The 27,990-nt window shown below is 40.8% G+C and overlaps 1 protein-coding gene and 1 long non-coding RNA gene across 3 annotated transcripts in view; one reads left to right on the top strand and one right to left on the bottom strand.

Moving 5' to 3' along the window:
• LOC112266731 overlaps positions 1 to 27,773 on the bottom strand; it is a 40,772-nt gene extending 12,999 nt beyond the window's left edge. The window contains exons 1-5 of one of the 2 annotated variants that reach the window (XR_002955983.2): positions 27,645 to 27,773; positions 27,524 to 27,559; positions 27,282 to 27,414; positions 27,023 to 27,168; positions 26,655 to 26,770 (exon numbers count right to left, since the gene is read on the bottom strand). This is a non-coding gene — a long non-coding RNA (uncharacterized LOC112266731). Of the gene's footprint in view, positions 1 to 26,654; positions 27,169 to 27,281; positions 27,415 to 27,523; positions 27,560 to 27,644 lie in introns of both variants that reach the window. The other variant, XR_002955982.2, reaches the window with a different exon arrangement.
• On the top strand, positions 7,655 to 9,122 carry LOC112266730 (transcobalamin-1). Its single transcript, XM_024444474.1, has 4 exons — positions 7,655 to 7,766; positions 7,853 to 7,997; positions 8,281 to 8,420; positions 8,787 to 9,122. Exons 1-4 carry the CDS (start codon positions 7,697 to 7,699, stop codon positions 8,846 to 8,848), a joined length of 417 nt encoding a protein of 138 aa, XP_024300242.1. The 5' UTR covers positions 7,655 to 7,696; the 3' UTR covers positions 8,849 to 9,122.
• Positions 27,774 to 27,990: the final 217 nt, after the last annotated feature.

The raw sequence follows: 27,990 nt of genomic DNA, 5'->3' as shown, positions 1-27,990 counted from the left end.
GGATGCCGTCTGGGCCTGCAGCCTTGCGAGGGTTAACACGTTTAAATGTTTTACTCACCTCGGCTGCAGTGAAGGAGAGTCCGCATGTTTTGGTTGCGGGCCGTGTCAGTGGCACTGTATTGTCCTCAAAGCGGGCAAAAAAAGTGATTTAGTCTGCCTGGGAGCAAGACATCCTGGTCCGTGACTGGGCTGGTTTTCTTTTTGTAATCCCTGATTGACTGTCGACCCTGCCACATACCTCTTGTGTCTGAGCCGTTGAATTGCGATTCTACTTTGTCTCTATACTGACGCTTAGCTTGTTTGATTGCCTTGCCGAGGGAATAGCTACACTGTTTGTATTCGGTCATGTTTCCGGTCACCTTGCCCTGATTTAAAAGCAGATGTTCGCGCTTTCAGTTTCACGTGAATGCTGCCATCAATCCACGGTTTCTGGTTTGGGAATAATTTAATCGTTGCTATGGGAACGACATCTTCAACGCACGTTCTAATGAACTCGCTCACCCACTCAGCGTATTCGTCAATGTTTGACGCAATACGAAACATATCCCAGTCCACGTGATGGAAGCAGTCTTGGAGTGTGGAATCATGTAGGGTGCATTGCAGGGTGCATTGTAGGGTGTAGGGAGCATGTAGGGTGCATAGTCCAGCCCGTTGTACTGTTCTCTGACTTTGCGCATTCTCAGTATCTCTTCCAAGCAGGAGGAGGATTGCTGAGTCTAAGTCCAGTGCTGGAATCTTGTCTGCAACTGGCTTCAGATGAGGGTGATTAAGTGCAACTTCAGGTGAGGGGATCTCTGATCTGTCTTCTGGCATCATGTCACATTCTATGAGACTGGGGAGAGTGAGCTGCGTTCTTGCTAAAGACTTGTTTCTTTGTTTGTCTAAGAGAGCGTACAGTCTGGCCAGCAGGATACACTTTGATTAAGCATATCTTGAAGCATGAGCTAGAGCAGACTGCATCTCCACAGATCTCAGTGCACTTTGAGGTTACTGCACGTGTTGCACTCTCCTTTTGTGGCAAACCATGAGTTTCTTTGGTAGCAAAGTTCTCTGTTCTCCATCAGGCTGGCCCTGGATGCAGCGTGGGTGGATGTCTATCACTGTTGCATTCTTTGCACAGCGACACTTTTTCACAATCATTTGTGAGATGACTGGTTGAAACTGTAACACGTGGCTGTCCTCGAGATACGACTTAGTGTCCTCGAGATACGAATCTAGTGTCTTGCTCCTGAAGCTGCAGCATCTTCTCAGCGGATGAGGCTTGTTGTGCAGAGGACAACTTTCTTCCCTGAGAGACTAGCCTGGTTGGCTTCATACTCAGATGAGACATCTGTCTTCCGTATGGACACTGGTGTTCTGTTCTTTGTTATGCTTCTCAGCTTGGATCGCTGCGCGTCTTCGCTTGCTTAGGATGAACTGTAGGACTGACTGGTAGGTAGGCTCGACTTTTTCGCATTGGTGGTCTGGTTCTGTATTGTAGAGTCTGACTGTATCAAAGTTGACCCCTGCTAATTGGACCTTTGATGGTCTCAATGGCTTTGTGTTATGAGGTGGTTGAGCAGTGTATACTCACTTGTGCATACTCACGGGTGCGTTACGCTGAGAGGTGTGCCGTCTGGGTTTCTAACAAACAGCGTGTCTCTGTTTAAATAATCGCCGGCTACTTTGAGAACCTCAGCTTCAGCTATGGCTGCTTTGGCAGCTTTCTCCTACTTGAGAATATGTAAGTGTGCCATTACCTCAGCTTTTCTTCTAGCTAATTCAGCTGTAACCCTATGATGCTCTTTTATGCAGCCCTGTTCTCGTATCATGTCAGCTTCCCTTGTTGCATAGGAAGCCTCTGCTTTTGCAGGAGCCCTGGTGGTTGCAGCACTAGCTGATGACAGGTTAGAGTGGCTCGAATGTCTCAACTAATGCGCTTAGATCGGTCTTCAGGACTAACTGATGTCAGATCAGATGTATTGGTCTTTAAAGCTTGAGCACCGTGACCTGGTCCCCAGAGTGTATGTGCTGTCCTCTGAGTCTGAATGCTGAAGGATGTCTGTCACCTTGATCATCTTGTTGTTTCATAATGAGTTGGGTTAACTCTGTGGAGTCTGATGGCTAAAGAGGTTGGATCGAGACGTGTAGAAGGGATCCACTCTTCCTTTGGCTGGTCCCGCTGTGTAGTCTTTTTTAAATTTATTGTTAAGACCTCACGATATGTGTACATTTAAAGCTTGGCATAAAGCTGACAACTCTCATTAAAGAGCCCGGAGGCAGGATTAATCTTTAGTTTAGTTTTTCATCTTTTAGTTACATTACTTTTTGTAAAACTGTAAAGTACAGAATATAGCAAATATTATTGCAAAATTATCTGCACACCTTCTCACAAGTGCATACACGTAAAGAACAGCCTGACCCAATATACTAACTATAACAAGCTCATGATACAGTCAATAGGCCTAGCTTGCCAAAATAATGTTGCTGAAAGGAGGAAAATGTACCTGACTAGAAAAGTGCCACAAAATGACTAAAACAGCAATACGCGTACTATGTATACATACAACATAATTACAACGGTATCATCTTGTAGCAAAGATACCTAGGCACGCACATTAGCCAGATACAGTACATTATAAAGTACAGGAAGTTGCGTGTCAAAGATAGTTAACACCCAATGTACTTTCTATGGCAATTAGTTAGCACACATTAGTTTAGCATCATGAAGGCTAGGTAATTATTCTAGAAAGTACAACTTGAATTAATGAAAGCATGTACTAATGACTCAAAAACAAAGGGTGCCTACTTAAAGACTGATCTTTATCCAAAGCCTAGTAAGTAAGAAAGATGAAGCTCATCTGTATGTTGCTATTCTTTTATATTGCTTGTACTGGGAATGCGCTCTGAACAGGAAGTAAGCTGATTTGCGTGCTGTGTTAAGAAGCAGTGCGGCTTGGTTGGGTTGAGTATCGGAGGACGCATGACTTTAAACCTTCGTCTCTCCCGAGCCCGTACGAGAGTTGTAGCGATGAGACAAGATAGTAGCTACTACAACAATTGGATACCACAGAATTGGGGAGAAAAAGGGGTAAAAAAAAAAAAACTTTAAAAAATGTATACTCGGCCATAAGACTTTATATGGGCAAATAAAACTCCTAGAGATGTAAAACATTCCTTTTTATTCTAAGTCTGAGGGTGGTTTTAACTTCCCACACTTGGAATTGTACCAACTCACCAAATAACCAAATAATTGCTTTAACATACACTGTTTTGCAAGGAAGGTCTACAGTAACTTCAACAGTACTGTCTGGGGTAACACCATGGTGTAGCCAGAGGACAGCTAGCTTCCGGCCTCTGGCTACATAGACTTCAATACAAAATCTAGGCGAGACTTTTACTTGAGACATTATTGTTTATAAGGATATTTCTGAAATTGTGTGTACAGCAGTGGAGGCTCCTCAGAGGAAGGGGAGGACCATCCTCAGTGAAATGTCATAAATATGTAAATAGTGAAACCTTAAAGTTAACCTTTTCAGATAAAACTATACTAAATATTCATATGTCACCAAATAATTGCTTTAACATACACTGTTTTGCAAGGAAGGTCTACAGTAACTTCAACAGTACTGTCTGGGGTAACACCATGGTGTTGCCAGAGGACAGCTAGCTTCCGGCCTCTGGCTACATAGACTTCAATACAAAATCTAGGCGAGACTTTTACTTGAGACATTATTGTTTATAAGGATATTTCTGAAATTGTGTGTACAGCAGTGGAGGCTCCTCAGAGGAAGGGGAGGACCATCCTCAGTGAAATGTCATAAATATGTAAATAGTGAAACCTTAAAGTTAACCTTTTCAGATAAAACTATACTAAATATTCATATGTCACCAAATAATTGCTTTAACATACACTGTTTTGCAAGGAAGGTCTACAGTAACTTCAACAGTACTGTCTGGGGTAACACCATGGTGTTGCCAGAGGACAGCTAGCTTCCGGCCTCTGGCTACATAGACTTCAATACAAAATCTAGGCGGCTCATAGGCCTCAGCCCCTTCCGTGGACATAGATGGTAATTATGACCACTCCCGCAGGACATCCTCCAACCAATCAAAGCTTTTGCAGTATGAACTGACATGTTGTCCATCCAATCATAGAATTAGGATCAGAGAACTAACCTAGTGAGTTGTATTGGGATTGTGCCACAGAGCCATTTGTGGGTTCTATGTGTTGAGAAGCTTGGTGACATTGTTGGATAGAGATTACGAGTGAAGAGTGATAAGCATTTTTGGGATATTATTCAAATTTGTTTTTTCAAATGACAGGAGACCGAGGTATATCATAAATTGTTTTCTTGGTTTTTTAACTTAAATTGCACTAAACACAAAAATAATTTGCTAGCTACCAGCACGAGTGTAGTTTTGTCCACCAGAATGGTAGAATGGCCAACGCTGTCGAATGTTGTGGACTTCTTGTTGAACCCCTTTCATTCTCTGGGGTACACGGAAAAGGTGCAAATTAAAAGCGAGGGTCGACCTCTGCTTGATCAGTTTCATGAAGACTGATGAAAAGGCGAGGGCATTCAATACTAACTTGAATCAAAAGTATAGATGGTTAACAGGGAGCCTTTCATCAGGTCGCCTGTATTGCTGGTCTATTTGGTAAGTCAGCCTTGGTCGAAAGGTGGGTGCAGTGACCTGAAGAACATCGATTGTTCAGCTAAACAAAAGCGGGGCATGCAAGAATATGCTTTTAGGAGGACCCGATGAGAGGGAAAGTTCCGTTAACAAGGACAACTACAAGGAGCTTGCAGGGGTAACTGCGTGTTATGATGCTTTACTTGCTGAAAGTATTGGAACTTTCAACTGTCTCTTGTAAGGATTTAGGATTAATGCATTTTAAACCCGCTACCATATTACTTAAGATTGAATTGTTTGAACAACAGCTGCTTTGTCTTTGTGTGTGACAAGAACTGAGTAACATGGTGTGACTTGCATGTTGCAAAGCGGTGTACTGTTTGCTACATTTGCCTTGCCTGTCTGTGTGTGACTATTGAGCACATGGTGTGACTTGCTGCATGTTACAAAGTTGTGGTTAATCAGGTATAGGGAGGGGTGGTCAACATGAGGTTTAACTGAGATGGAAAAATACTGAACAACACAATAGCAGGAACTGAGCAACTATTACAACTGTGTGTGGTACCAACACAGAGTTAATCTACACAACCGCAGATGTCGGGCTCCAAGGAGCGCCAAGAGGCTAGGACTAGTCTGAGCGCCTGCGATAGGCTGAGCAAGTCTAAAACCACGCTCAGCCTCTACTGTGATAGGCCAACAGATGGGTTGAAATTATGTCTATTACAGTATAAGAATAACTGTTTACGAACATCTGGTCAGTTCTCTGTTTGCCCTGCAAGGTGGGACAGAGAGCCCGTATATACGAAAATTGCATTTACCATTTATTGCTTGAATTTAATTAATGACATATTCTGACTTTTATTCTTCCTGATACCGGATTCGAAAGACTCAACCCTATCACTTTTCTGGGTGTTGAAAACCATTCCGAATGATTTGATAGCCTCCATTAAAAGTAATTGTCAAAGGCTATACCCATTCACTAACACGATCCTAAGCGGGATAGCACAAAATGAGATGCAGAGACGTGACTTCAACAAAAAGAAGGAAACTGTATTGGGGGTTCTTTCAACACTCCCCAGGGCAGTAGAAACAAAGGCCCGTGTAAGGGCTATCTAATTTTTAAAAAGTACCAGTTGGTACTAAATGCAAAACCAACAGCTTGAGCCGAAGCTTTAACAGGGAATCATGGTGCTGTGGAATTTGCCGTAACCTCCAGCTTGTAATCATTCTGCCTCTCCTCTGTCCTTAAATGTCTTATGTGATGTAATTTTTTCCCACACACATTGACTTCGGCGATGTCATTTACAACAGCCTCCAACACTCTACTCAGCAAATAGGATGCAGTCTTTCACAGTGCCATCCGTTTTGTCACCAAAACCCCATATACTACCCACCACTGCGACCTGTATGCTCTCGTTGGCTGGCCCTTGCTTCATATTCATCGCCAAACCCACTGGCTCCAGGTCATCTATGTCTTTGCGTGGTAAAGCCCCGCCTTATCACAGCTCACTGGTCACCATAGCAGCACCCACCTGTAGCACGTGCTCCAGCAGGTATATTTCACTGGTCACCACCAAAGGAAATTCCTTCTTTGGCTGCCTTTCCTTCCAGTTCTCTGATACCAAAGACTGGAACGAATTGCAAAAATCACTGAAGCTGGAGACTCATATCTCCCTCACTAACTTTAGGCACCAGCTGTTAGAGCAGCTCTTTTTTTTCTCTCCTTTGCACCCCAGTATCTCTATTTGCACATTCATCTTCTGCACATCTATCACTCCAGTGTTTTAATTGCTAAATTGTAATTGTTTCGCCACTATGGCCTATTTATTGCCATACCTCTTATCTAACCTCATTTGCACATACTGTATAGACTGTTTTTCTATTGTGTTATTGACTGTGTGTTTATTCCATGTGTAACTCTGTTTTGTGTCGCACTGCTTTGCTTTATCTTGGCCAGGTCGCAGTTGTAAATGAGAACTTGTTCTCAACTAGCCTACCTGATTAAATAAAGGTGAGGAAAAAAATGCGTAGCCTACTTGGACACCAGGTCCTTGGACAACTTGTCCCAACATTTCCCACTCTTCCACAGGAATAGCCTGAAGCCACAGAGCTCTTCTCGATGGCTCTATTTCCCTATGTTGGAGCATTGCGAACCATAGGTCGGGATTTATGACCTGGTTACGTACAGCATATTGAACAACCCAACACACTTTTGTCATTTTTTGTTATTTCTGTATAAAATCTATGAAGAAGTTAACTCTTACAATGGGGGGTCAATGGAAAATGTTTGTTTTCCCCAATTTTTGGTTGAGGGGAATTCCTTATGACATGAATACGGACTCTGAGAATAACAATGGAGCTTCTATTACAGTTATGTTTTTGTGAATATTTTGAACACAAGGAAAACAAAGAAGGTTGATAGTCAGTGACTCAACTTTTCAAAGATTTCTGATTTAATGTTATCCATTCTCAGTCTATGTTGTCTGAAGCTGAAGGTTTAATGTGTCCTTTGTTCACAGACCTTAGCCTTTTCAGGACCATAAGGACGTTTTGGTTGGGGTCCCCACCCCACTTCAGGACCTTCGCTGTTGGGCTAGTCACTGCACAATATTTTTTACTTTGGTAGAGCTCTTTGAAAAAAATTTGCGATCTAGAATATAAAAGCTCAGACACACTGGTAGGATTGTCAAATGTTTATCTGCCGACAAACGTTTGTGGAATGTTAACTAAAGAGACTGGTACTCAGGATACTATAGGTCGGTACAATAAGTAAACTATGAAAGTTGAATACAAGGTCATTGTGGTCAAGTTGACCTTTTTTAAAGTCCCCTGAAACAGTTGACTGATGGTGATACATACAAGATATGACACAAACTAAATGTTGAGTTTGGCAGTACAAACCGTACAGGTCAAGCACAACGGCAAGAGAAAGGAAAGAAATCAGATTATTTTCAGTCTAGCCAGCATGTTGCCAAGATAAAGAAAATGCACTCACTAAAGGAGTGGTTACAAGTTTTAATATAAAAAGGAGTGATTGCATCAGTGTACACTTCCAACTTATCTCCCAACTGAATACAGGATGAGTTTAATCATGGCATCTTTTCTCTCTACAGCTCTGCTGTTGCTGGTTCCTGGGATCCTGACTGAAAGTAATGTGGAATATATGTACATCTCTTTAATGTTCTCTTTATAACCTATACAGTGTAGTTAATTTTTGATTACAATTTTATTACAGAGGAACATGGATCAAACCCCATCAATTTGACAATAGTCAACAGCATCGCCGATGCACCCAATGAGACCTACAGTACTGACATTGTGTACAGAGGGATCCTACTCGGTGCCATGAGGAGACTGCATCAGACCAATGCAGACTTCAAGTGAGTAGACCATTTAAATTCCATTGTCTGATTTTCTAGAATAGCTCATTTATGCAATATCGACGATACAGTTTGAGCAATAGTTTCTATGCCAATTTACAGACAATGTTCTGTAGTTCAATGTGTGATTTATTGCATGGAAAGGAATGGTATGTCATTTTCATGTTTTCAATGTCTAAAGTAATGGTGGTATTCTTGCTTTTGGAATGGGTAAGGTGTATTATAATTGGCAGATGGTGTGTCAAAGATTTTATGTTTATGTCAGTGATCATTGTTCTTCCAGGTTTACCTACACAGAGAACTTCAACTATGGTCCTTTCCTGGAGAGTGTGAATGGTGTAGCCGGGAACAATGCTGAGCACACTTACTGGGAGCTCCTTGTTCAGACTGGGAAGAATGGATCTGTGATCAGACCTGACGTGGGCGAGTCATGATTTAGAATATCTGTCTCTCTCTCGCTCTCTTTCTACAGAATTAAGGGCAAAAGCAAGTGTTATTTACGACCTATTTGTCACATTAATTGTGCACATACTGTAAACACAAAATGAGCACACTTACTGGGAGCTTCTTGTTCCGACTGGGAAGAATGGACCCGTGATCAGACCTGATGTGGGTGAGGAGTAGTAGTCTCACACTCACAATGCTAAGACTGTGTTTAGAACTCTCTCTCAGAGAGCAAAGCTTTTGCATTTAAGCGGAAAAGCTAGTGTTATTTACAATGTATTTTTCACATGAATTGTGCACATTACTGTTAACACAAAATGACCGATTTGGACCTTGTTTTCACAGGTATTGGCTGTTACATCCCAGAACCAAATGACCACATCATCCTGAATTTTACAAAATGGTGAACAGTCAGAAGAAGCGCCTGACTGATAATGGTTCATGATTTGAAGAAGTGCTGTTGTCATAAATTGCACATTGGCCATTACTACCTTACTTTTTTCCTGTTATGGCACATCTTAAGACTGTTTTAGAATGAAAAATAGAGTTTCACCATGATACTGTTATATACCCAAACTACTGTAAAATAACATTCCATTTGTAATTACTGTCAAAGGTTAATAAAGTACAAGTAGCTTTGGAGTACCACTTGTACGGGGAAATAAAATGACTGCAACAATATACCTGTACACACAATCATTTCAGAAATGACTGTACATATTATTTACACTCACGTGTGCGCGTGTATATATATTTTCACCCCAAAAAGTTGCTATCTAGAACCTGAAAGGGTTTTTCCTCTGTCCCCATAGTAGAACCCTTTTTGGTTCCACGTAGAACCCTTTCTGCAGAGGGTTCTACATGGAAATGGAGCATGATTATTTGATAAACCAAGTTTGTTTTACAAAATGCACTTGGTGGTTTAAGGACTAGTAGTCCACTAAGGTTACAAGCTGAATTGCCTGTGACCTTGGCTGATGGCTGGCAACATTTCAATATTATGTTTGACTGTTCAGTAAAGGGCTTAAAACATACTATGCATGAGCTTAAATCAGTCTTATCAATCATTGACAGTGATTTCCTGCACACCCACTCTATGGATTGTGCACCTCCTCTGTTGGAATGTCGACAAGGCTAATAGTGTATAAAAATACCAAAGAGTAGAAGCATAGGAATACATTTCCAGCTGGTCCTGGAGACAAGATGATTGATCAGACCTCTGAGGTGGCATAACAAAAGCTTGTAAACACTGGTGCAATATCTGATAATGGAAACACAACAGGGATTTGTAGACCAGGGAAGCACACCATGGGGATACGACACTGACTGCTACTTTTCAAATTACCTGGACCCACTGTGCGTTCTCGCAGAAGAACTGTCCAGCCGCCAGCGACCAAAGATTACGAAATGTGTCTGGGTGACTACGACATGATGGGAGTTTATGAAAATGTGTTATAGATTGGGTTATCTCTATTGTTGTCAGGACTTGGCACTACAAGTTCTGCTGCAAGGTCACATCACCAGCCCGGATAGACCAGACAGCCTAAATAACAAGCACACTCCAGACTGGTTGAAAACACCAGCCCCAATGGGGACAGCCTTTTTCACATAGCCGCAGGAACTAGGTGTGGTGAGGGTGCTGCAGCACCCACTGAAAAATAATAGACATCTGTAGCACAGACAAAAAAATTATAATCAGCATCACTGCTTTGGCAAAAAAAAAGGTAGTTGTATAATTAAGAATCATATCTTGAAGGATACAATAGTTGGAATTGTAAGTTGTTGGCCTGTCCTTTTCTCTACAATCTTCATTGTAATGGAATCCATATAGAACAAAACCTTGTCCTCAAACATATCAATTTGTGCAAAGTTATGGGCAAAAACTAAAAACTGGTCATATAGGTTTGTACCTGTAGACTTTCCATCACCACGAAGAAAAACAATGCACAATTGTCACACCCTGACCACAAAGAGCCCTTGTTTCTCTATGGTGTAGTAGGTAAGGGTGTGACTAGGGGGTGTTCTAGCTCTATATTTCCATGTTGGTGTTTTGTATGGTTCCCAATTAGAGGCAGCTGGTAATCGTTGCCTGGGGATCATATTTAGGGAGCCATTTTTCCCACCTGTGTTTGTGGGATATTGTTTTGTGTATGTGCACCATGTAGTCACGTTTCGGTATTCATTGGTTTGTTTTGCTGAAGTTTCACTTTGTAATAAAGATGTGGAACTCTTATGTACACTGTGCCTTGGGCCTGTGGATTGTGATGATGTGGCTCATTTGGTAGAGCATGGCGCTTGCAACGCTAGGGTTGTGGGTTCAATTCCCCCGTGTAAAAATGTATTCACTCACTACTGTAAGTTGCTCTCGATATGAGCATCAACTAAAATGTAAGAGGAATGACTTGACCATTTCCTTTTTCACATTAAAAATAAGTTGCATTTGCAAAGTATTTCAAGAACTGGAAACCATATCAAGCCCCGATATACAATATGTTACTAATTTGCAAAACGTACTATACCTAAAGAAAAAAATAATCTAAACGTATGATATGTTACAAATTCTAGCTAGGTGGCTAATGTTAGCTAGCTGGCTAACGTTAGCTAAACTAGGGGTTAAGGTTCAAATCAAATCAAATCAAACCAAATCAAATTTTATTTGTCACATACACATGGTTAGCAGATGTTAATGCGAGTGTAGCGAAATGCTTGTGCTTCTAGTTCCGACAATGCAGTAATAACGAACAAGTAATCTAACTAACAATTCCAAAAAAAAACTACTGTCTTATACACAGTGTAAGGGGATAAAGAATATGTACATAAGGATATATGAATGAGTGATGGTACAGAGCAGCATAGGCAAGATACAGTAGATGATATCGAGTACAGTATATACATATGAGATGAGTATGTAAACCAAGTGGCATAGTTAAAGTGGCTAGTGATACATGTATTACATAAGGATGCAGTCGATGATATAGAGTACAGTATCTACGTATGCATATGAGATGAATAATGTAGGGTAAGTAACATTATATAAGGTAGCATTGTTTAAAGTGGCTAGTGATATATTTACATCATTTCCCATCAATTCCCATGATTAAAGTGGCTGGAGTAGAGTCAGTGTTATTGACAGTGTGTTGGCAGTAGCCACTCAATGTTAGTGGTGGCTGTTTAACAGTCTGATGGCCTTGAGATAGAAGCTGTTTTTCAGTCTCTCGGTCCCAGCTTTGATGCACCTGTACTGACCTCGCCTTCTGGATGACAGCGGGGTGAACAGGCAGTGGCTCGGGTGGTTGATGTCCTTGATGATCTTTATGGCCTTCCTGTAGCATCGGGTGGTGTAGGTGTCCTGGAGGGCAGGTAGTTTGCCCCCGGTGATGCATTGTGCAGACCTCACTACCCTCTGGAGAGCCTTACAGTTGAGGGCGGTGCAGTTGCCATACCAGGCGGTGATACAGCCCGCCAGGATGCTCTCGATTGTGCATCTGTAGAAGTTTGTGAGTGCTTTTGGTGACAAGCCGAATTTCTTCAGCCTCCTGAGGTTGAAGAGGCGCTGCTGCGCCTTCCTCACGATGCTGTCTGTGTGAGTGGACCAATTCAGTTTGTCTGTGATGTGTATGCCGAGGAACTTAAAACTTGCTACCCTCTCCACTACTGTCCCATCGATGTGGATGGGGGTGTTCCCTCTGCTGTTTCCTGAAGTCCACAATCATCTCCTTAGTTTTGTTGACGTTGAGTGTGAGGTTATTTTCCTGACACCACACTCCGAGGGCCCTCACCTCCTCCCTGTAGGCCGTCTCGTCGTTGTTGGTAATCAAGCCTACCACTGTTGTGTCGTCCGCAAACTTGATGATTGAGTTGGAGGCGTGCATGGCCACGCAGTCGTGGGTGAACAGGGAGTACAGGAGAGGGCTCAGAACGCACCCTTGTGGGGCCCCAGTGTTGAGGATCAGCGGGGATTAAGTTTAGGACATAGGTTAAATGGTTAAGGTTAGGGGAAGGGTTCGATAAAAGGTTTAAGGTAAGTGTTAGGGAAAGCTAACATGCTAAGTAGTTGCAAAGTAGCAAAAAAGTAGTAAGTTCTTGAACAGTTATCTTATAACACAAACAAACTCATGCACATCATACAAGAATACTCATGCATATAGACACTCACAAGCATAAATTTGAAATGTACACACATGCACAGTTGTATACCCACACACAAATACTTGGAACGGATCATTGAACATAATTCTCGTCACTGGAGGTAGGGAATAACACACTATCACATTTCATAACAATTTTAAAACAATGACATGCACTCCAGATCGCCAAATTAGCCAATAGACGGTATGGGCATACTTGTCTAGAACACAAAACCTGTTTATATCGTCATGACAAAGTACATATTTCGCTTAGATGTTCTCAATCTAAACAGCGTACCAAAATATTCAACTCCATTTCACCTTCAAGTACCATGTCGCAATGATGTTACAGAAAGGAGGAGATAGGAATCCCATTGGTCAATGGAGAAACACCCCGACCCATCACATTCACGTTGTCATGCAATGTCACGCGGTTGCTAAATCTAAGTTAACCGTCACGCAATCCCTTCTCAAAATCAGGGTATAATGCTGCGTTCATGTGCTAGTCTAGGAACTAGGAAACGCTCACATTTCTGACTTGATAACTGGTTGTAGTTATACACGTGCCATGTTCAACCAGTTAGCAGAAATGTTCTGAGTTTCCTAGTTCCGACTAGCATGTGAACGCAGCATGAGTCGAGAAACATGCCTATTTTTCTCAAATACATAATGTCACGATTCCAAAGCTTTACGATGTTACAGGGAACGAGTAAATTATCTCACATCTTGGAAAATAGTTGCAATGTTGTACCTCTTGTTGACAAAAAATGAATGCTAATGTTAGCGCCCAATTGAATCCTATTCACTCCTTGAAGGAGAGTTCACCTTGTCCAGGAATCTCCCAAAATTCACCTTGCGGCCCAGTGACGAAAACAAAAATGGGTGTTAATACGATTCCAATGGAGTTTCCCATCTCCTCGAAAGTATCTCTGTGAAACGTACTCTGCTGTCGCTCTTGGCAGAGACGAACTGCCAGTTGAACTCTGTGAGACTCCTAAATTGATAGTGCAGTTGGTTTCTAAATTGATAGTGCAGTTGATTTTACAGCTTGCTAGCTAGTTCACATGATGATTTGGACGTTGGTATTACTGTGTGCAGTAGTGGTGCATGGTGAAAATCATTGGGGAATTCAAGCCAGGAAAAACAATTGCCATATTACAACCGATGTGTTGTGATAATTGTGTTGTTTGCTCTATAACCTGTTAGTTCATATGCCTTGCCACCTTGATACATAGGCCTAAAGGCCAAGACAATGACAAGACACAGTGGCAGAATATGTTCAACCACACATTTGTTTCATTACAAAACCGGAGAGCAACATCTGTCCGGTGAAGCCCCCAAAACATATTGCATGTAACAAACAGTCACACGGCCTACAGCATGGTCAAGCAAGTTAATGTTTCTGACATTTTTGCTCTACTGAACAACTATTGATTTAGAACCACGGAGAGTTACTTCAAGTTGCAAAGAAAACAGGAGCTGCCTCCACTATTCCAGCACCATTTCAACTTCATAATTTCAACAACATCTAATCACCTATGCTTAGTCTAATACAGTGACATCTAAAAGATACCAACAACTATTTAGTCCAATCAACATAAGCTAAATATGATGTGGCTGTCCATTGTACTGATTTATGTGTGTTAGAGGAATTCTAAATTCCTATATGTTTTGTAGCCAAAACCAAATTCACACTCTATCTATTTCATAATAAGTTGTAAATGTATCATTTTGCATGAAATAGAAAGGGACCCGTCTTAAAAACAAGTTCAGCATTTATTCTTGATGAGTACTGACCCAAAATACAAAGAACATTACATTTTAAAGAGAGAACATAAAATGACGTCATCAGTTTCTCACACTCTCCGATCCACACAATAGCGCAGTGTCTTCAGGTATGGAGATTGTCTTCTACTCCCCTCATAAAACAAACATTCCAATCTGTCTAAATGATATACTCTTCTCCACTAATGGAACATCAAACAAACATTTTTATCTGTCTAAAGAGATATGCCATCCCTCTCCCTTAAACCCGCAAGGTACAGACAATTAATTCGTTTTACTTACATTTTCAGTCCTAGTTTAACCAAGAACCCATACATTTCATACCATAACATAATAGTATTAAAATAAATGGTTCTAATTGAAATGTATAGATAATTAATAATTTCAACTATATTTTCCTCCAACAATGTGTGTGTGTTCATGCGTGCAAGTAGAAAAAACATGACTTGCCCTACCAGCAGAGAAATGCCGATGCCATCCTCTTATTTCATGTTGCCTAAACGGTCTATGACTGGCATACAGTACTCGTGTTTAGTTTTGTTGTCCTAGGCTACCTTGCTAAAATGCTTGCTCGCTAGCCCAACTTCCTTTTATGGGCAACGATGTGCCAGACCAGCTAGCTAACATTAGCATACAGTGGTTGCTCAACGAAGAGGTCATTTGTGGTTTAGTACGGTACCCTGCGTCCCTGCTTCATTGCTTCAGACCAGCCAGCACAAGGGGGAGTTAGAGCACTGATTATGCTTTTGGGTCACAAGGCACTAATGTGTCTCTAACTGACAATGAATGAGCGACATAAACCAAATAGAAACGGATAATTGTCCATGACTTCAAAATTTAATTTCAATGAACTGAATGATGAGGATGAAGAAGGTGATTGAATTTAGTACAACAGTGTAAGAATTGCTATTTCTCTGTCCTGCAAGCGCACCCCCAGAAAAATACACTTATTTTTTTGTTTCTACTCGTCAGTATTACTTACTAAAACTGTTGTTACGCTAAGGTTTTTATTCCAAGAGAAACTAAAATGTTCAATTATATTCCATGATATTCTTAAGATACATGTGTTGACTGAATATAGGCAAGGGATGTCTGCTAAATAATCAAGTTGATGGCGCAGTCATATGGCCTCGGCACCTACATAAAGCTGAGTGACTCACTCATTCATGGCTTTGGATAAAAATTTTAAAAAGTAGCAACATTCTTTCTGATAGTCTTTAATAAAGACATGTTTTGGTTATCCTGACCTGGACACCATGTTTTATAATAGCCCATTGTGGGCTATTAGCAGGACAGTAGACGCTTGGCAACACTTCTCTGTATTTTGATACTTTGCGCAAGGCAATTGATCAGCATTGTGGATGGGGCCTCCTGAGTGGCGCAGAGGTCTAAGACACTGCATCTCAGTGCAAACTGCGTTGCTACAGATGCTGGTTCCATACTTGTGCCGGCAGCGACCGGGTGACCCATGAGCTGATTGGGCTTTTGGTTTCTCTCCCTCTAAAAACAGAAATAAGTCATTCGAAATAACAAACTGGCTTTATTTACAAATTAGTAAGAATGTCTCATCCCATGTTCAATAATGGCCTTTTTCTCGCTCACTTAGCTTATTTGAAAACGAAATCATCTTCAAAATAGTGTTATTTTTTAAACAAAGCAATTATTATTATTATTATTAATTCATTTAGAATGATATAAAAGCCCCTTAGATATTCTCATAGATCAATCAGCTCATTTTGAACTGCGGCCTCATCCAGCAAGTGTATAGTTTTCTTAGCAAGTGAGGAGTATTCTCCACCTAGGCGGACTGTGAGAGGATCACGTACAAACGCAATGATATCCAAGAGGCTGATCCGTCTTCAAATCTGGTGGATAAGTTCCTAATTAAAGCCTCAAATTCTCCACGACTGTTTCCCTCTTCCTTGTAACTGCAGATTTAACCCGTACATTTTTTTTCTAATAATAATAATTTGGGAAAGAAATCTCAGATTTTATAGGGCCCCATTAGAGTTGTTTAACCATTATTTTACCAGATATATTGACAGAAAGCAACATAGTTCACTACTTTCTCTTGTAGGCTACACTAAGGACCCAGGGTAGAGTTAGAGGAGAAGCATTTGCCTATTTGAAAGCTAGAAAAAAAATTGTTGCTTGCGACATGTTTCATTTTATAAAGTTAGCTCTCATGCTAGAAAAGTTTGGAGACAACTATTCTAGGAGCTGATCTGTCATCAGTATTGTGAAATAATTATAATGTTAAGGAAAGATTTTAATGGAGAAATCTGAGAGCAGCGCTCCCTTTCTTTTGATCCTATCAGTATCGACACATCCTCCAAAGACACACTTAGCAACCGTTCTCTCAATGTGGTGTTTTGGGAAAGGCATGTTACATCATCAGCCGTTGTAGCAAAGATGCATCGTTAAACACTCTTCAGCCTGAGTTCCATTGCTATCGGGAAACCGGGCCCTGGCTGCTAGCTAGCACTCAATCACGTGGCTAACGTTAACGCCGTCATGAAAAGGGACATGAGTGAATCCCTACATCAGGGGTATCAATCCAACTATTATGTGAGAAGGTCCAGTGACACACTGGACCTTTTCCTAGGTGGCAAAGGTTCAGATTGATATCGGCGCTGTGGTACACCCACAATTCCACCTGCTAAATATGTGTGTGACCAATGAAATTTGATTTTGATTTGATTTTAGTAACAAACATAGTCGTCTACGACTTAGGAAACATGTTGCTATATAAAATGTATATTAAGTACATTAAATGAGACTAAGATTTTGAATTGCAACTTATTTTGAATGTAAAGTGCAACATTGCATCAGCATTGCTGAAGAACAAAACTGGTTGCATAATTGCCTATGCAAAAAGTGCACTGTACATGTGCCTTGAATGACAAAAAAATATTTCAATAAAATAAAGTGCATGTTTTATGGAAACAAAGGAGAATTTAACAAAAATAATCACCTGAATGCACAGAACGTCACTGTGGGCCATTAAATATTAATGTATAAGTCACTCTGGGCCTTGCCCTGCATTAATGAGAGAAATTACACTTTCTGTCTCCTGACAATAATTTGAACTTTGGCACAAATGGTGTGAGAGAAACAATGAGACACTGGTGCAGGTGTTTATTGGTGAGACACTCCTTTTGCCCCATCTCTTTTAACCATACAGTTTTTCAGGTCCTCATCAATTCATGAAGCCTTACCAGTTCTAACAGTCAGTTTCAGTCAGGTGCATGTTTATCAATAATTGGAAGAAGCAATTTCATAAATTCATCAAGTGCAGTGTCTGGATGCTCCTCATTAATCACATCAGACCATCAAATATTTTTTAACATCATCCACATAAGTCACAGCAACATTTTTGTATGATCTCTTATACACTATTTTAGGCCCAGCTTTTGGAACTTTGACTTTCCTGGATATAGCCACTATATTGTGATCACTGCATCCAATGAGTAAGGATACAGCTTTAGAACAAAGTTCTACAGTATTAGTACAAATTTGATCGATGTTCTTGTGCCTGTAGTGTTTGTAAACACCCTGGTAGGTTGATTAATAACCTAAACTAGATTACAGGCACTGGTTACAGTAAGAAGCTTCCTCTTCAGTGTACAGCTTGATGAAAACCAGTCAATATTCAGGTCCCCAAGAAAGTAGACCTCTCTGTTTACATCACATACACTATCAAGCATTTCACACATATGATTTAGATACCGACTGTTAGCACTTGGTGGCCTATAGCAACAACCGCAAAGAAAAGGCTTTAGATGTGCCAAGTGAACAACACTTAAATAACACTTGACATAAAATCTTCTCTAAGCATTACAGGGACACGGCTCTGAATATATACAGCAACACCTCCCCCATAAGCATTTCTGTCTCTTCTATAGATGTTATATCCTTGTATTACTACTGCAGTATCATCAAATGAATTATCTAAGTGAGTCTCAGAAATGGCTAATGTACAGTATGAATGTTATCTGATGTTAGCAAGTTTTGACTTCATGAAAAAAATTCTAAGGCTACATATATTCATATGGGCTATTTTCAGCCCTTTCCTAGGTAGCTTATCAGTGTCATGACTGGCCTGTGAGGATCAGGTTACCGTGGATCACAGTTCTACAGAGATGTCTCTCCCTCCCGCAGAGAGGGAGCGGTATAGAGGGATTGATGGAGGGGGTTTATGATGCCTCATGCACATTGTAAATCTTAAGGCAGCAGACAAATCCTTTGTCCTGTTAGTGTTTGGGACTGGAATGTCTGTGTGGGGCTTATGGAGAATCTACCTCAGAAAGGTAACGTGCAATAAATGGACTTATATTTCATCAGCCAAAATGGTGGTAACAATGATAGATGGAATAGGAAAATGAATGTAGTTTTTGATATGTTATTAAAAGTTAAATTATAACTTTGTAACGAAAATTTACACTTGAAGAATTTTCATAAAATGTACATAACGTTAACATTCTGTGCGTTGTGTAGAAAATATCCAGAGCAAATATAATGTAATTGTAAAGATGAACTGTTTTCTGAACGAGTTGTCTAAACGAGATTCTGGTAAGTTCTAATACCTTGCCGTGTAACGAGCAACACCCCAGGGAACCCAGAAAGCATGCCATAAAGACGGAAACACCCCTTTGTGACCCAAGGGTATAAAACTTGCAAGTTAATAATTTACATGCAGTCTAAGTTTACCACGCGCTGCAGCCGAGGTTTACGACTAAACGCAACATGAGGAAGAGGACAAAGGAACCTCTTAACAATCAAGGCTACGGTTGACTACTGTATCTAAGAAGATGAATTCAAAAAGAACCAACCAGATATTCTCTTCAGATCATCAGTTGTCTACACGCTACCCAAGCTGGGAGCGTCGACATGGCTGATTAGCCTCCTAAGAAGACTACTCTCACAGAACGAGTGCAAGGAAACAGACAACCAAGAGAAAGGATATTGTGACATCGTGTGGACAATCAGAGACTTACACCCGGCAATGAAGGAGACGCAGTCATCAAAAGAAAAGGGCGTTCACCAAACTTATCCCACTAAGCGTACCTCGGTCCTCGAAGAGATACCCAACGAAGACCTTCAACAAGTAAATGCATTCATAATAATTCTGACCCATAAGTGCAGCAGTTCGGGGCAAGGTGTTAGGGCTAAACTAAGCATAGTTTACAAATGTATCCCAGTGTGCTTTTCTCTCATGCACTTTCTCTCTCTCTCTCTCCCTTTCTTTAAATCTCCATCTTGTGTAACACATGTCATATTGTGTTAGTCCGCTAGGGACCTGTTGCCATTGTATTAAGTTCTAATCAAAAACCTAGACTGTTTGTGTATGTGTATCTTATATTATAATTTATCTTGTAAGTAAATAAATAATAAACTCAATTGGTGTGATACGGAATGATTTACCTAGTCCCGGGTTTGTGCCGATTTATGAATTATGCGACGTTCAGAATGAGACTGATGATGAAATGAATTAATTAGTGACTGCTGTGAAATCGATATTCTGATATTCTTTGAGTCAATTCGGGAAATGGGCATTCATTAAACTTTTTCCGTGGTGCCCCAGGTTACTGAGTTAATGGTTACAGGATTAATTGAATCAATAAATAGCATGTCATCACATTAACCTCTCTGCGCACCAAACCCGTTAGTTAGCGGGATGAAATTCGCCAACATACGGTGATCGCTACATAAATAGTCATATTAAACATTCATGAAAATACGAGTGTTTCACATGTTTCGAAAGCCTAGAATCTTGCTAATGCAACTGCGTTGTCAGATTTAAAAAAGGATTTACTGCGAAAGAATACGATGCGATTATCTGAGGATAGAGCCCCATAAAAAACAACTATTTCAACCAGCACAGGCGTAACAAAATCACAAACTGCAATCAAATAAATAGTTTACCTTTGACGATCTTCCTCTGTTTACAATCCCAATGCTCATTGTTACACAACGAATGGTCTTTTGTTTGATAAAATCCATTTTTATAGCCTAACACGAAACATTTTTTGAACCGCTTGGGTCGGGAATTCTGTCTCATTCCATTTTCGACGACACATTTGATGTAAATACACACACTAAACGTGACTTTTCCAGTCATGTTTGATTTCATTGCAATCAACTGGTTTGTTTGTAACACAACCAAACCTGATGGGTCATTTCGCGGGACGTATTGACTGAAAGAAACCGATTTGAAGACAACAAGTAATAACATCATTGTGCAACAATGATATGACCGCTGTTTCGTTGATTGACTGTATTTTAACCCAATGACCACTGATCGTCTTGAAATCTAGCTGGGTAGATAGCCAATAAGCTGAGGTAAACGGCAAAATGTAATGTTTATGTGTTAGAAGACTAACCCATGTAGTAAACTCCGGCGTAAAGAGGTTCATTCGCCATTGAAGATTCATACTGGAAGGAGCCACGCATGTTACGCACAGCATTGTTTTGGTAAAGTGCATCTTCAGCTGTTTCTATATAAATCAGTATGGCGACTAAGTCAGGGAAAGCTAAATCTAGGTCTAGATACACAGATGTACACACAATTTTAGAAGAAATTGATCGGGAAAGTGAGACAGAGATTGTTGGAGGACGATTCATTTAGCTATTGCCAAATGGAGGAATATTGTTTTGATAGGAGAGGACATCGTTTTGGACTGGTAAGTTCTTCTCATGCGAATGCCTTTGTTTGAAATTAATAATATAAAATATTATTTGTGAAATGAAATAGCCTATTTGAGGCTGTTGAGGGGAGGGCAGGTCCACAGCAATGGCCAAAGTGAAATGGAGACAGTAGATACAGCTGGTCTGTTGTAATATAATAAAGACAGTAGATCTAGCTGGTCTGTCATAATATAAATGAGACAGTAGATCTAGCAGGTCTATAATAATATATTCAACCTTATGTTCCCTGTACTCTATATATATATATATATGTTTATTATACCTGTTGATACAGGGCTCATATGTGAAACTATTCTAACTGAACATTTTCTTTCACAGTGACACTGACTCCGAATGGGAGCCCCCAGTGCCAAGGTGTCCATCCCCCACTGAAGCTGGTTCATCCAGCTCCTGTCACAAGTGGTGTTCATCTGCCCAAATTTATTTCTGCAGGCATGGATGTGCCTCAGGGCCAAAAGGGCATAGCATGGAGGCATCGCTGTGTTCTTTGCAAAATGAAGTCCCCCATCACCTGCACCACATGCTTGGTGACCCTCTGCTTTACAGCAGAAAGAGACTGCTATGGCACCTGGCATCAGCAGCACAATATTGTGTAGAGGACTGATCTGGTCTTCTGATCTGGTCTTCCAAATATTGAAAGTGTTATTTTGTAAATGTATATGTATTTTTTTTCATGTTTTTTCTCCATTTTTTGGGGGGGTGTGTTAGAATACCATTTTGGTATTTTGTATATAGTTATTCCATTCAAAATGTATAACTTCACCAATTTGGCTACTTGGGTACATTTGGGCTACTTGTGTGGGACACCTGGGTGACTTCATGATAAACATCATGTAGCACACTCATTTTGGAAGTTATCATTCTGAAACTTTGCACAAGTACTGTTGCCCTCTTATGTTTTTCACTGAAATTGTCCCCATCATCCTATCTGAATGTTTGTTTTGTCTTGTTCATTTTAAAGATGATACAACAATAAAAATGAAAAAAAATGTTTTTTTTCATTGTATTATCTAAACCAGATCTATTGTGTTATATTCTCCTACATTCAATTCACATTTACACAAACTTCAGAGTGTTTTCTTTCAAATGAAACCTAGAATGTGCATATCCTTGGTCCTGGGCCTGAGCTACAGGCAGTTAGATTTGGGTATGTCTTCAGGCGGAAATTGAAAAAAGTAGGGTGGTAGCTGTAAGAGGCAATAACAACGGCACAACATCAGATATAGACATAAAATGGAAAAGAACAAACAAAGCAAGAGAAAAAATGTACATTCAGCAGTCCATTAATCAATTGGTGTGTGTGTTTGTGCTGCAGGGTTGAAGCTACGAACCCATAGGCTTTGCTCTCTCATCCCTTCCAGGCCTCTGGGAGGGAGGGTGGACAATGAGCCTGTCATAGCGGATGTAAGCAATGTCCCCACACGCTCTGGCTGCTTTCATGGCTGGGATTCTTTCCTCTTCTGGCGCACAGCTTCAGGATAGTCCTCGTTGAGGAATATATACTTCCCTTTCAAGTTCTTGGCTCTCTCCAGAACAGCTACCTTGTCCTTGAACAGCTACCTATTGGCCTGGGCTTGTCACCTGGGCCAGTGGTGGGTTTTTCAGTCCGATGGGCACGCTCCACCTCAATCTTCCTGTGGTCCATCTTCAATTTCTCAGAGATCATTTCCCTCACTTTGTCCTCAGACTCTGTCCAGGTCTCATGGAGATTCTGCAATTCCGTCCACAACCATTATTCTGCCTTGATTATCCCTTGAGATGATTTATCCGTCATTGTTATCATGGATTCAAACACAGAACTGATGTCCTCTTTCAATGACTTACAGATTGCTGTAATCTTGCCATTCTTCTGTTTCAACTCATCGAGCTGACCCAGGGAGAACTGCAAGCTGTCCTTCAGGTCCTGGACCTCTCTGATCAGGTCGTCCATTATTTTATTAGTTGAAACCACCAGTATTTGGACAAAACAACTGTTTGTAGAACTCTTTTTGTTCATTTAAAAGATCCTTCACCTGTGATAGAGAGACACCACTATCCTCAAAGGTACTCCCGCCGGCTTTGGTCTTTGTCATGGCAACGTAAGTTACACTGTTATTTCTAGCAGTTCCACATTTGTTTAACTGTCTTCAAAGAGGTGTTTTCATTTTCTTCATCCTCATCTTCAATCTTCATTCTTCTTAGACTTCAGCAAGAAAGAACAAGGGCACATTCCTTTGCAATGTATTTACTATGATGTCCGGGTAAACCTTCAACATGAAATGTTTTTTATTTTTATATTTTAATTTATTTAACCTTTATTTAACTAGGCAAGTCAGTTAAGAACAAATTCTCATTTACAATGACGGCCTACACCGGCCAAACCCGGACGACGCTGGGCCAATTGTGCGCCGCCCTAAGGGACTCTCAATCATGGCCGGTTGTGATATAGCCTGGATGTAATGTGTAATTCAAACAATGAGAGACTTATTTAATTCATATGTTTTTTGTTGTTGTTGAAAAGTATAAATTGTAGCACAAACTGTGGCACATTTTCAAATCACAAAACTGTATTTATCAGGAGCTACTGTCTGTTCCAACATGATCACACAATAACTTTTACAACTGGTTGAAAATCACTGTCCCAGAAACCAGTCAAAACCACGTATTAAGCGAGAGAACCTCCCTGCTAGCAATTTAGCTGTTAGTTAGTGACTTAGGGTTAGGTATGGGGTTAGTTAGGGACTTAGGGTGTGGTATGTCAGTCACTGAGGCAAGGGTTAGGCTTAGATAAATAATACAAAAAAACTAACACACCAAAAACAATAACAAGCCACGATTCATATCGCTGCCACTCGCAAATTGCAAGCTTGGGGTGTACATTGTAAATCTCAGGATGATGTGATCATTTCGTTCTGGGATGTAACAACCAGTACCTGTGAAAATAATGTCTAAATGGTGTGAATAGTTATACAGTATGTGCAAAATGTTTGTGACAGTTGTTAAATTTTGTGAAAGTAAATGATTGAAAATAGCTATTTTCCTCACTGTGACCGAAAGACATTACATCATTACTCATCGACATCAGGTCTGATTGTGGTCCCATTCCTCCCAGTCTATACAAGGATCTCCCAGAAAGTTCTCAGTATTGTTACCAGCCACACCATTCACATTCACCAGGAAGGGGCCATAGCTGGGGTCCTCTGTATAGGGGAAACTGCAAAAACAACTGAACAATGTATTTATTTTTCATTTGAGATGTGAAATGCCAGAATACCACAATTATTTTTGACAGTGAACAAGGTGCAAAATGCAGTATCACTCCATGCCATGCAATAAATGACACCTTGCACTACATAACATTGTCTGTTCATGGTCACTGAAAGGTTCAACACAAGACAATTGCTCAAACATTAATGATTTGAATGCACTTCTAACGATCTACAGCATCTGACAATGACAAAATGATTATCACCCCGTAGCACTCACTTCTGTCAGACCCAATTTCAATTTGCAAACCGCCCCAATAGGTTCAATCGCCATCACACCCACACTGCCCTATCCCATCTGGACAAGAGGAAATACCTATGTAAGAATGCTGTTAATTGATTACAGCTCAGCATTCAACACCACAGTACCCTCCAAGCTCATCATCAAGCTTGAGGCCCTGGATCTCAACCCCGCCCTGTGCAATTGGGTCCTGGTCTTCCTGACGGGCCGCCCCCAGGTGGTGAAGGTAGGAAACAACATCTCCACTCCGCTGATCCTCAATGCTGGGGCCCCACAAGGGTGCGTGCTCAGCCCCTTCCTATACTCACTGTTCACCCGTGACTGCGTGGCCATGCACGCCTCCAACTCAATCAAACCTACAGAGGAGGTGAGGGCACTCAGAGTGTGGTGTCAGGAAAACAACCTCTCACTCTACGTCAACAAAACAAAGGAGATGATCGTGGACTTCAGGAAACAGCAGAGGGAACACCCCTCTATCCACATAAATGGGACAGCAGTGGAGAAGGTGGAAAGTTTTAAGTTCCTCGGCATACACATCACGGACAAACTGAAATAGTCCACCCACACGGATAGTGTGGTGAAGAAGGCACAACAGCGAACACACGAAATTTGTCTTGTCATCTAAAACCCTCACAAACTTTTACAGATGCACAATTGAGAGGATCCTGTCGGGCTGTCAATCAATCAAATGTATTTATAAAGCCCTTCTTACATCAGCTGATGTCACAAGTGTTGTACAGAAATCCAGCCTAAAACCCCAAACAGCAAGCAATGCAGGTGTAGAAGCACGGTGGCTGGGAAAAACTCCCTAGATCACCGCCTGTATCACCGCCTGGTACGGCAACTGCACCGCCCACAACCGCAAAGGCTCTCCAGAGGCATCACCGGGGGCAAACTACCTGCCCTCTAGGACACCTACAACATCCAATGTCACAGGAAGGCCAAAAAGATCATCAAGGACAACAACCACCCGAGCCACTGCCTGTTCACCCCGCTAACATCCAGATGGTGAGTTCAGTACAGGTGCATCAAAGCTGGGACCGAGAGACTGAAAAACAGCTTCTATCTCAAGGCCATCAGACTGTTAAACAGCCATCACTAAAACAGAGAAGCTACTGCCTACATGCAGACTTGAAATCATTGGCCACTTTAATAAATTGATCACTCGTCAATAATGTTTACATATCTTGCATTAACCATCTCATATCTGTATACTGTATTTTATACTATCTATTGCATCTGGCCTTTGGCGCTCGGTCATCACTCATCCATATATTTATATGTATATATTATTATTCCATCCCTTTACTTAGATTTGTGTGTATTAGGTAGTTGTTGTGGAATTGTTCGATTACTGTTAGATATTACTGCATTGTTGGAACTAGAAGCACAATAATTTTGTTACACTCGCAATAACATCTGCTAACCATGTGTTTGTGACCAATAACATTTAATTTGACACAATGGAAGCTAATAATCTACTAATTTGATGCTGTTGACTACCACCAGGTTAATGGAATCTAGTCTGGATGGCTGTTGAAAACAATGTTGCCTACAATGTCAACACTGTGGTGATGACATTGCAAAGAGATAAAAATGTTTTGTAGTTACAAAGTTCAATCAGCAAGAATGGTGTGAATGGACCGTCACTTTTCATGAATCTAGTAAACTCATAACTCACATCGCTTTCTCTCACTCATCAGCATAGCAGGTAGTATCTATAACATTACCTCATCAGCATAGCAAGTATTCATAGGGTAGTCTTTATAATGTTACCTCATTTAGCATAGCAGATATCTTTGGTAGTGTCTAATGTTAACTCATCAGCTTAGCTTCACGTCTCTCTTCCTCCTTTCCTATTAGCAAGTGTGCTGAATGTCATTTGCCTATTAACTTTAGCCTATGAACATGGCCCACTAAGGCAATTCTGCCACGGTTGCAGATTAATTTATGGGTTTACTCGTACAGTAATCACTTTCCTTTCTTTCAAACACTGGGCATGAATCTAGGGGAGTATTTATTTGTCAATATTGCATTCTGTCTCTGTTGTCATTTATGTAAGCCTGTACTCGATTCAACTAGAAGTTTTAAAAAAATAATTACGTACTTCTGTCAGCTTCCCAGAATTCTGACCGTTGCCACTCACAGAATGCGAGCCCAGGATGAACACAGTAAATCTCAGGATGATGCAGTCATTTGGTTCTGGGATGTAACAGCCAATACCTGCAGAAATAATGTCCAAATAGGTCACTGTGTGAGTAGTTATACTGTACAGTATGTGCAACATTTGTGTGACAGAGGAGTTGTTATATTTTATGAATGTAAGTTAAGGTCAATAGCATGTTTTTGCCTTTATTTGAATCGGACGATTATATGTTCAATGTGTCAATGTGTTGCACTTGTCCCTCAGCAAACAAACAACAAATGTTTTTAATTCTGTAGCTTTGCAGAGAGAGCCTTTTTATCATTACTCACCCACATCAGGTCAATGGTAGTTGGTTTACCATTACCCCCAGTTTGAACAAGAATCTCACCAGAAATTGTTCTCATTTTTGTTCCCGGCTACACCATTCACACTCACCAGGAAGGGACCATAGTTGCGGTCCTCTGTGTAGGTGAAACTGCAAAAACAACAGGGCTCACCAATGACACCTGACTACATAACATAAATTCACTGACACACCAACTGCCGAGAATCTAACAATGAGACAATTTAACTTAATAATCTACTAACTTGAATCCTGCAGTGGTCTCCTGCAGTCTTCTCATGGCACCGATAAGGACCCCTCTGAATGCGACATCAGTACTATAGGTCTTATTGGGTGTGTTTGAGATGCTGTTGACTACCACCAACTCAATGGAAGACTCTGTTTAAATTGTCATTTACAATGTCAACTATACTGTAGTGTATAAGTGATAGAGATGACATTACAAAGAGTAAAGTAAAGTAAAGTAAATAAATATATTCTACATCACTTTCAGTCAGGATCCCAGGAACCAGCAACAGCAGAGCTGGGTGAGAGAAAAGATGCCATGATCATACTCATCATGTATTCAGGTTCTGTTGGAAGTGTCCAGTACTCATTTCATACATTACGTTTTATGTTGAACCGGTAGCCACTCCTTATCTGGGGAGTTTCTGACAAGGAAAGAAATGTATTTCCTCTTCCCTCTTTCTCAAGTTATTGTGTAATGTATGTGTAACACATGTTTTGAACTGGCATGTGGCATGGGTGCCAGCAGGGCTGTCCAACCCTCTTCCTGGAGATCTACCGTCCTGTGGGTTTTCAGTCCAACCCTAATTTAACACACCTGATTCTACGAATTAGATGCTCAACAAGATCTTAACTAGATGAATCAGATATGCTAAATTAGGGTTGGATCGAAAACCTACAGGACAGTAGATCTCCAGGAAGAAGGTTGGGCAGCCTTGCTGTAGAGGA

Source organism: Oncorhynchus tshawytscha, linkage group LG14 (genome assembly GCF_018296145.1).
Source record: "Oncorhynchus tshawytscha isolate Ot180627B linkage group LG14, Otsh_v2.0, whole genome shotgun sequence".
NCBI lineage: Eukaryota > Metazoa > Chordata > Actinopteri > Salmoniformes > Salmonidae > Oncorhynchus > Oncorhynchus tshawytscha.
The sequence above is the reverse complement of the archived record's forward strand: the minus strand, read 5'-3'. Positions and strand labels throughout refer to the sequence as shown.

Excerpts from the sequence above, each read along its gene's own strand:
- LOC112266730 (XM_024444474.1), top strand. The coding sequence starts at position 7,697 with ATGAGTTTAATCATGGCATCTTTTCTCTCTACAGCTCTGCTGTTGCTG. Across the intron at positions 7,998-8,280 it reads CAGACCAATGCAGACTTCAA|GTTTACCTACACAGAGAACT; the intron begins GTGAGTAGACCA and ends TTGTTCTTCCAG. Across the intron at positions 8,421-8,786 it reads TGTGATCAGACCTGACGTGG|GTATTGGCTGTTACATCCCA; the intron begins GCGAGTCATGAT and ends TTGTTTTCACAG.